This window comes from Styela clava, chromosome 2 (genome assembly GCF_964204865.1).
Source record: "Styela clava chromosome 2, kaStyClav1.hap1.2, whole genome shotgun sequence".
Classification (NCBI taxonomy): domain Eukaryota; kingdom Metazoa; phylum Chordata; class Ascidiacea; order Stolidobranchia; family Styelidae; genus Styela; species Styela clava.
Window position 1 is genome coordinate 23,711,966 of NC_135251.1, and position 10,960 is coordinate 23,722,925.

General features: G+C 33.5%; 1 protein-coding gene across 1 annotated transcript; it reads right to left on the reverse strand.

Moving 5' to 3' along the window:
• Positions 1-1,786: 1,786 nt before the first annotated feature.
• Positions 1,787-6,897, reverse strand: LOC120336464 (uncharacterized). The gene is made up of 4 exons (XM_039404147.2): positions 5,823-6,897; positions 5,272-5,376; positions 3,590-3,761; positions 1,787-2,868 (listed from the first exon to the last, which is right to left on the reverse strand). The coding sequence occupies exons 1-4, from the start codon at positions 6,871-6,873 to the stop codon at positions 2,697-2,699; spliced, it is 1,500 nt and encodes a 499-aa protein (XP_039260081.2). The 5' UTR covers positions 6,874-6,897; the 3' UTR covers positions 1,787-2,696.
• Positions 6,898-10,960: the final 4,063 nt, after the last annotated feature.

A 10,960-nucleotide genomic window follows, 5' to 3' on the forward strand; every position in this document is an offset into this window, starting at 1 on the left:
TCCAATTGTGACTATAGCTGTGGATCGAATCATTTAGCACGTTGGCACAAAATGCATGAATCATTATTGTCATAGGACCTGGTAAAGCTGGGCAAGTCCGGGTACAGAACCGGTACTAGTACGATACTATGGTCCACAAGTTTTGATACTGTAAGTGCCGAACATATCAAATATCTGGTAGTGAAGGAAAGTTTAAACACCATCAAATTGGCAAATTCTTCAAACTTGCTAATTGCTAACTTGCGGACAAATATTTTGAACTGGCATATTCTGGCTAAAATATTGGTAATGTCACTAATAATAGCAAGCGCTGTCATGACAGTAACAGTAATGGAAGTGTTGAGGAAGGTTGAATATAACCTGAATATCACGCATTATAATCATCTTAAACTTTCGCAAACACGAGCTAAGGATTCATGATGGAACATATAAAATAGTTCTTTTGCATAGTGAGGGGAAATAGAGAGTTCCGAAATAGGCGAAATGAGGAATTTAACCAAAACATGTTGGCAACTGGTACATTAAACATTACTATGCAACAAAACATTGGTGAATGCCGAACATTACTTGTCTGTCTGTCAACCTCATCTTGCACTGGTATATATATGGAATGCTAAAGTAGGTAAATGGATGCTGATTTAATAAACTATATACCTGTAACTTAACAAAAGGAACCGGCTTTAATAGTGGTTTTTAACATTCTTGTGGAGCTGAATCCATGCTTTTTGCTCAAATTGACTGGTAGCTTACTTGGAGTATTGTACCAAACTTAGACATATATGGTATAGAAAAACAGGTACGGGATTTAGAAAATCGACATTTTTATAACATTCCTTTTTTGTGAACGTTGAAGTTAAGTCTTTTCTTTAAATTAATAGTCGAGTCCCCTTCCAGAGATAGTAGTTATTACTCATCGATCTCAATCGGTAAGTATGTTGATAGGTATTCGTCTGTTAGACACTTTCGTATGTTACGCGATATCTCACGAAAGCGAGGTTGAATCTGCTTCAAGTTTTGTATGTGCATTAATCATATCTTGAACCAGAAGCCTATTGAGTATGGATGAATTATGTCGTATATTTAGAGTTATTGATCAATTAATGATGGGACACGCGGTGTCGCTATTGAGTCAGAGCGAATGAATCGAAACCGCAGTTTCTGTTTTGGGGGTTCCCCTAATTTTCGTTGCTGCGAACGATTGTGTGCCAACAATGCCCTATCCGTGATGTGGGGCGTTTACGTGCAAAGATCGATAAGCCGGCGGTCTCTGATTGCTATCTAGTGTTATTCGTTGATTCCATGCGGAGTCTGCAAGAAGATAGCTGGAGAGTGATTCACGGTTTCTGATCTCTGCACCATGGACTGGTGAATACCATAAAAAATACCATCGTGTCGATTACGGTACCTTTGAATATACAAACGAAGACGTTACGCAGACGTACACCAATGTAAAAGGATGCTGAATGTCTGATCAAAATATGCTGATCATCATTTACAGACATCGAGCTACGGTATAAAACCAGATAGAATGCACTTCTCCATCTGTCTTCGTCGCTGCGCTATTCCAGAAAAGCTTCGGACGAGGCCGTGATTCGCCTTATGGTTACGCCGTCTTGTCGGCTTTCCTCCCCCCAGATAAACATGGAAATCCTATCCTAAACAAATGTGAATTGGAATGTACTGTTGTTGCCGAACAATTCTACGACTATCTGCGTTAAATATGGAGAGCTATCTACTCCTAAAAAAAAAAGTTGGTACAAATTGAAGTTTCAATAAACGCCATACATTGATGCACAATATATATTTATTAGTGAGAATCAACAAACCACACACTGTGAAACATTAACTCTTATATAGCAGCAGATGAGTAATGCTGAAAACGACAAATTAAAATGCCAATATTGCACACAAAAGAATACATACAAATATATATAACAAATATAAATTTGTGGATAATGAGATTACAAAACATATCTAGGTATATTTAAACACAACATTGCATCAAAATGTATTAAAAAATAGTTAAATTAGATTCATTTTCCATCGTATAAGTGGCGTTAGTGGTGACAAATTTCGTTTAAAACAACAGGCAAACAAGATTTCATTTATTGTAAACTGTGAATTGGCAGTACGATTTTGACCCTTATTTTGAATGGTCAAAATCTAAATAATTAGGTTACTTAGTACCAATACTATATCAAAATTCAACTACTGCTACTTTGAATGTTTCCGTAAAATTATATTCTGGAAGTCAAATAAAGACGGGCCATTCAATACAGATGTTATAGCTTAACTATCAGACTGAATAACCTAGTTTCAGACTGGAAGGCTTGTTTGCATAACCTATGTCAAACAACATGACCATTTATTTAGTATTTATGTGGTTCACACTTCTACACATTTTAGTCTGTAATACTAAGGTTTACTTCATCAGATAAGCTTACAATAATCTACTAGCCCAAATGCAGTAGGAAATGAGCAGTAGTAGGAACATGCCACTTTGGCCAATCATATGAACATTTTGAACAGGGTAATAATTTATTATATATTTTTAAATTTTTTTCTATCTGTATGTCACTGAAGCTGTTGGTGGAGATATCATTCCAAATTCCTGATTTTGCTCTATGATTCCAGAAACAATTTCTCAAAGCCATAATTCTTCACATACTATAATTCAGTTGTTAAAGCAAATTATTTCAGAGGTCTTCATCTGTGTCATAGTACGGTCCAGACATCAAGTACTGTTGGATTTTAGGTGGAACAGAAATAGAAGGAATCAATTCCGCAACAACACAATTTCTTATTGTCATTCTGCACATGTATTTGAGAGACTTGATTTTAGACATCCTCGAAATCGGAGTTAATAACCTGAAAACATATGCACTTTCGTTATTATAATAGGAAGTAACTTAACAAACAAGAAAAATTAAAACACAACTAGAAGAAAGAAAATTTTATAGCAGAATAAACAATGGGTTGGTTACCTAATGCGTATAGGCTCAAAGAATATGAAAGCTGAAGCGGAAATGTTTCAAATCTTATGCCAATCCTGCACCTACTAATAACGCTCAAAATCCTTATTAATTGAAAAGTTTTGGTAGCTATTGACACCATACCTCAGTCTCATTTACTCAGCGCGTAACCTTGATTTGAGCAAAGTTTCCTAAAAAAATCGAAAATATTTGGAAAGCCTTTCTGAAAATTGCATTTGTCAAGTACTGCTTTTCCAGTGAAATTTGCCAATCTTGCATCTATGTCCTAATTTATATAAAACGCAAAAGCAATAAATACCGAAATATTTGAATATTGACATGTGAATGTCTTTAAATACAATATGAATTACATAGCTATGACAAATTATGTCCACATAGTTAGCGAATATTGCCTACAATAACAAGCTAGGACGTTTTCGGCACATAAAGACATAACCGCAAATTGCTTATGGTAAAAAAACATTTATTACCAGTAATGCTATAAATATGTAATGAACCAGAAAGTAAAAAATATGTACTTCGGTAATATAACATCTATTTACAAATACATCATACAAAAGCACACACATGAACTGACAATCAGTATAGTTAGCAACCTTATTTGCACCGGTGGTTCGCCCATATTTTTTGGTTTGAGGAAATACAAGAAACTTCCTGATATAGAGTGCTTTACGGCCAGCTTGATGAACTGTTCAATATTTGAGTGGCGAACACATTGTGCGGCACTTCGGCTTACAGCACGACCAGGTTCATAGAGTTGAAATTTTCCTGCGAGTACAAAATAAAAATATTGGAGAGTGGCAATACACAAAAGCTATACAATACACCATATGTATACTAAAATGAACAATAGTAGTTCAAATCTATCGCAAATTTAACAAAAATTTTATAGGTTTTGCATCAACTGATGCTATTTGCAACTATGAAACTACGGTTTATGTTGATAGTAACTAATTAACACCGTTAATTTTACACATAAACTACTAAAAGTAAATAAAAATTCAAAGAAAAACTCATTTTTAGGATTAGAAGTATTTGGCATTAACTGTATTTGTGATGTATGTTTACAAAATAGATACTAAAAATAACGCAATAAAGCTGATTAGAAAAGGCACTAATTTGAAAAAAATTTAAGCAAGAAAATATTGACATTGTAGATTTTTGTATTTGATTTAATGTTTTGAATGACCATTTGATATAAAATTTGCCATTTGGAACAAAAGACAGACAATACGTCCACAGGGTGAATGAAATGTATAATTATGAATAGGGAATATGAATGATTTGCCTTCAAACACATGTTATTAGCATAATTGTAAATGACACTTTCTTCAGTGCTATAATTGACTGCTGGAGGCTATAGTATGATTATCGACAGACATCCTGAGGTATGAAATCATGTTACAATTACTTGCATATTATGAAATTATTCTAGCGATGACACATTAATGAGTGCATAACTAAGCAATATTATGTTCATGTGACATAACATCCTGTCTCAAATTTCCTTGTTTTCGCTAATCTATGATAGCCATTATACTGAGCTATGCACTTTTCAACTTGTGATTAAAAAATGAAACAATAGAAATGTGGCACAAAAACCAGAGTTAGTAATGTGAAATTAACTTGGTCGACGATTTATTTCAGCGTAATAAGGTATATCCTGATACAAAATTAAACAAAGGCTAATCAAATTACAAATAAACAGAATCCAAAAAAGAAAAAGCACATGTATAGCATTTAACCAGCCAAGACTGAATAATGTATTTTTTGTGCATCCTCAACCTAAAATACTGAAAATATGTGATATTGCGCCATAGTTAAGTAAAAAAAATTATAATTATAAAAACCATAATAATTTCAAAGATCCGAATTTTTTCAGTGCACAAATATAAAAATGTTGTTTTAGCAAATAGGCCTATTTGAATTCTGTCATTAAGTAAATCCTAAACATGATCTCATTGTGGAAACTAGTTTCGCTAGAAAAGCAAATTTTCTAACAGAGATTTTCATAATTATTTCATTTGCCTACTCAAATCTTATCATTGAGAGAATCTTACAAATGATCTCATTGTGGAAACTAGTTTTGTTAGAAAAGCAAATATTCATAATTATTCCTATAATCAATATTTATGTGAATTATATTTTAACCCCCTGCAAGCACTGCAAGAACCACAAGATATTAAAAATCAAATCATGTGAAACTAACAACGAAATCACAGGCATTCACGGTACTAATCATTAAATGTTCATTATTAGTATTAAAAAAAATTCAAACCTTCACAATATTCTACACGGATATGATGTACGGTGTTGGTTGTTGAACGCACAGTGATTGTTAGAAGATGGAGAGGATTCTGGCTGTCACGCATCAAAAATACTCCTTCAAAATATGAAAATTTGTATGTATTAGTCATACAGAACATGATTCAAAACCCAGTTAGCTAGGTTTGTTAATTACATTCACAAGTAACTAAATAGTACCTTGAATATTTAGCTTAAGTATATGTTTGACCAGAAGACTTACTTAATTAAATAAAAAAGGGTTTTACAATAATAAGTCAAATGTTTGAAATTGCTGTTTACAGAAACTTGTATTCTGAATATATGAGATGAAATTTGGCATACACTATTAGTTTAGACTAGAGCAAATGAAATCTATATGAAATTATGCAACAATATGACAGGGTTTCTCAAAGTGAGCCCCCAAAGGGCTCCTTTTCCATTGGAGAGCAGGGGAGCATGCAGTGGTGAGAGTCTTTGGGAGGGAGCTACCAATCTTGATAGTTTGAGAACAACTGCACAATGACATCATAATAGAGAAATTACCTTCGCCTTCCTTCTGTGTAAGTAGAGCTTCGGCTTCTTGCCATGTCATGTTTCCCCAATACCATCCACATTTTTTGAGCAATAATAAGTTTTCTGCCAATTTCGCATGAGGTAAGTTGGTATTTACTCCCGCTTCAACAGGCAACTCATGTGGAATTATATCATTGTTTTCAGTATCATTTTCATTTGACAATGTCCTAACAACAGGTCTATTCGGGATTGGTGGTGCTGTAGCATTTCTGTCCACATCTGGGATAGATTCATATAGAGGAAGCGAGTGTCGCCTAAGCGCTGTATCAAATGTCAAATCAGTAGGATTGATGGTTAAGGGAGGACTGTGTGCACCATAATTATGTCGCCTAGTGTCATGGGTGTTACCAGAGGGAATATTGTGTTGTATAGGTACAGGAAGATCATCTGCCTCTGCCAGATTCAATAAATGTTCGTCAACACTTTTGCGTAAATTTTCAAAATATTCCTGATCAAGCTTATAGCGTTGTTTTACAGCTTCATCATTTACGACTCGTGGAGGTAGTGGAGGTGGTACACCATCCTTATTAAAATACTGCAATCTTGGAGGCTTATTGGGCAGTGGTGGGGGAATGCTTCCATTTAGTTTTGACTGCAAATCGATAGTCTGATAAACATGTCTTTGTCGTTTATCACGCAAAATATATTTTGGTTTAGGAGGTATAGCAGGCTTTATTGACTTGTTGGACATCAACTCAGAATTCAAACAATTCCCAACTTGTGCTTCAGTGTTGGAGCTCTGACCTGCTCCTTCATGAATATTTTTTTTATCATCATTTCTAAGGGGGACAATGTCATGATATATATGCCTCCTTTCACGTTTTTTGAAATTATTTCCTGGTATTGCTGAATGAGAAATTGTCCATGGCGTCACTGATATATTTTCCGCCGTGTGTGTTTTGGATTGATCCTCATTGATTGGAGCATGCAATGGACTAGAGACTTTTCTTCTTGCACCACTACCAACCATTTCATCTACAGTAACATGTGGGGTTGAAGATGAAGTGTGCCCATCCAGCATTACTTTTACCAATAACGTAAAATGACACCTATACAGTCTAGCAAGACATATCAAAAAAAAAAATTTAAAACAAACTGACCAAAGTAATCGATATAATTCAATGTAGCGCTTTAACATTCGAGAACAACTATGTGATCAGCAGTGTGGCGCATCATGCTCAGCATTTGGGTTACACTTGCCATAGAACCCCTTGATTATCCTGTTCGGTTCGCAAGTTACAATCATGTGGGAGTTGATTAGGTGCGAGAGGATTGCTGGACTCCCTGCCTTGGTTACGGTTCTTCCACAATCAAGGTCATGCATCTGAAAACAAAATAACTAGCCAACTAATCCCATACGTGACATGGACTAGTAACCACTGGCCATCTTACAGTCTTATCGAATTTCCTCTTCCCCTTGATATGTAAATCCTATCCTTTTTACACTCTTACTCGTGCATTAAAGTGAAATTACAGGAAACCAATAGGGTGGTTTGGCCTCTTTGAGATCCTTACAAATCTTCAATACCCTAATTAATATCAAAAATATGAAAAAGGGGTGTCTATAGGCAGGGTTGTCCAAAACAAAAGAGTCGCAGTTCTTACCACTTTATGGCAGCTCCAGCCACGAACGAACCGATGGCAGCTCTCGCTGTGATTACGGCGCTATTATCGGTATATTCACAAAGTCATGTACCAGATTTAAGTTTAACATGTGGGATATTATCTACTTAAACCTGAAACCTAACTCCAAATCCATCGAAACTGTATTCATAAAAAAGTATTCAAATAACTTTTCGACTGATTTTCGAATAATAGACACTTTCCGCCGTCAGCGATTTTGTCAGTGTCAGAATGGGTCTCATGTAGTTTCGTACCTAACGTACTTCTAGTGCAGTAGTGGGTGTAGCATAAAAATTTTTTCATGTGTCAATCCTATCCCCCACCTGACTACGCCATTCAAAAATTACGTCACTACAACGTGACGTAATAGAGCCCTTCAAACTATACGAAGTGGCATCCATAACGCGCAGATGACCACCCGAAATCGAACAGCTATTTCTTTGGTTTTTTCAGCAGCGATCCCAATATGACTGTATGAGAGAGCTCGATGACGTCAGTCACTTTTTATCGTCGGCGCCTATGCCGTTTCAGGCGATCTTACGTATATTTGGCAAGCTCTATGACATAATTTTCGGATGGCGTAGTCAGGTGGGAGTTAAGATTGACATGTCAAATAACTTTTATTCTATGCCCACTAAAAGTACGTTAGGTACAAAACTACATGAGACCCGTCAGAATGTGCAGAAAAAATAACAATATACATAATCATATTACACTATTACAGTATTATATTTTGTCAGAACTTATTAAAAATTTTATGTTATAGACCTAAGTTATAAATATTAAAACCATACGGCAGTAAGGGTATGATTAAAATGCAAAGATAAGATAAGACAAATCACACTCGAATTTAACTAAGGTACCGTATGAATTATGATAGATTGATACGGTAGTAGCACCATAGCTCATAAGGTCAAATAAATAAAATATCCCATACAGCCATAACACAGTACAGCAGTAACAACATAAACTGATATAACACCTTCTGCAGTACCGGTATTTGCAATAAAATCCAAAATTAGAAAAAAAATTTACAATTTCTAAATATGCCAATGTACCGTCACTGGTAACGTACAGTAACGACTACCGGTAATCAATTAATTTTTAATTCAACGTAATACGGTACCCCTTGAACTATTCCCTTCTTTATTAAACTTCATCGAACTGCAGAACTGACCAAGACTTTTTTTTCAAAGCAAACCAATCACAACAAAATTTTTTTATTTTTTTTTTTTTTTTTTTTTTTTTATGTTTCCACAATGTGGTTTATGCAATATATAAAAATCATAAAATAATAAATGAACAACAATAACCAAGTATACAAAAATAACAAAGCATTTCATTACAGTCCATTGATTGTATTGTCCATAGTATCCCATTGCCATTGATATGTCCATCATGTAATTTCCATAATCCATAATGTTTGATCATTATTTATATTTTTTAGTATTAATTATTAAAAAAAAAAATTTTAATATCTATTAGTTTTGATACTATATATCACATCGTTAAAAATTCACAAGTTATTATAAATGATATCTAGTTCTCTTGTAAAATTAGGATATTGTCTCAACTTTTCTATATTTCTTCTTGCTATAAGTGACTTCTTAATTTTCATGATTACATTGCTAACATTTGGATTAACTTTTTGAAAAATTACTGTATTCCTTTCAAGCCAAATTTTGTGTCTGGCAGTGCAAAATAATAATATTATAGCATTCCGTTCTATTTTGGACAAATGTGAATAACATAGGTGAGTTAAATCTAGTAAAATACAAGTCTTGTAATTATTATTCAGTACACAATGATTGATTTTTAATGCAACAGAAAAAATATAATCAAAAACATTTTGCGTAAAAGGACATTTCCAAAATAAATGAGAAACAAACTCAGGTTCTTGTGTGCAAAACACACATAAATCATTCCCAGAAATATGTTTAATTCTGGGCTTTACTTTAACAGAAAGAATATCCCACATTAATTTAAAATTGTAAGTTTTTATGTTATTGGACAATATCTTACAATGTATTTCAGAGCAGGCTCCTTCAATTGTACCATTACGAAGAAATACAATTCTGTTTCCGCCCTTCAATTTATTCACAATTTTATTATATAGTACCCTATGTTTTCCTTGTTTTAAATCATCCCCGGTTATGTTATATTGTCTAAGAAAATTAAGCAACTCTCCATAATATTTATAAGGAAAAAAAGCATGTGTCACATTATTATTAATCGGTAAATTAAGTAATAAACAAAGTTGTTGTCCAATATTATATTCAATAATATTGAATACTGATTGTCTACAATACTCAATTTTGTTACTAATCCTATCACAATAATAGTCGAATGCAGCCATTACATATAAACACATAGTAAATAAAGGAATATTTATCATGTCATAGCCTCCAACAGCCTTGTTTTTGCACAGTGTCTCAAATTTCAATATGTTTCTGCCATTAAATATAAACTTTTCTACAATTTCATTCACTTGTTTTGCAATTTTTAATGGGATGGGATATAATCTTGCACAGTATAAAAACAAAGGTAGAATTTTCAATTTTATTATCAGACATTTTCCATCTAATGATAATGGAATATTTGAAAGTTCATCTATTACAGTTTTTGCATTACCGGTATCTAAACAGTATTGCCAGTTTTCATCGCTGGTATCATGATTTGAAACCACCACTCCAAGTATGTTTAAAGTCAAGACAACAGGTACTTGTGAAAAAAAATTAGGATTGCTCCATATTCCTAATTTTAAAAGTTTAGTCTTCTCTATGTTCAACTTCATTCCAGTTGCTAATTTGAATCTTGTCATCAAATCCATTGCAGAATATACAGAGCTTTTGTTACATAGAGTCAATGTGACATCGTCTGCATAACTAATGTGTTTAATTTCTCTGTTGTGTGGTATTTTTAAGCCAATAATTTCTTTATGGGAATTAATTTTAATTAGGAGAGGTTCAATTGCTATGATAAATAAAAATAAACTTAACGGATCTCCTTGACGAATTCCTCTATCAAGCTTTATAGTTTCTATCTATCAAGCTATATAGTTATATATATATATATATATATAATTATATATAATATAATTTTTTTAAGTCTGACCATGACTGCGGGGTGATTGATAATTTTTCCCCTTACAGTGCCAACTAGTGTCCATGTCCATCCAAGAAAGTGCCTAGTATGTACAATGTACATTACATATTTTATTTCGATTCATTCGTAAAAAACAATGTACAGAAAAATATTACAGCGAAGAAACTGGGAAGTTGACAAATTCTAAAAATATTTTAAAACGTCCAAAACGTTGTCACTCGCGAAAGGGAAAACAAATCACAACAAACCTAAACAAATAAACTTGAATATAGATAGCGGGAGTCCCCCTAAATGTAAAAATCGAATTACAGTTTAATTGCAATGCGCTATTTGTTTTTCTCAGATAGAAGTGAAAATATTGTGGAAATAAAAGTCAATAT

What these genes read in the sequence shown, in the direction of transcription:
- LOC120336464 (XM_039404147.2), bottom strand. Translation starts at nt 6,873, where the DNA reads ATGCTGGATGGGCACACTTCATCTTCAACCCCACATGTTACTGTAGAT. An exon ending in CCGTGTAGAATATTGTGAAG is followed by an intron (nt 3,762 to 5,271) that starts GTTTGAATTTTT and finishes TTGTACTCGCAG; the next exon opens with GAAAATTTCAACTCTATGAA. An exon ending in GAACCACCGGTGCAAATAAG is followed by an intron (nt 2,869 to 3,589) that starts GTTGCTAACTAT and finishes ATATGTTTTCAG; the next exon opens with GTTATTAACTCCGATTTCGA.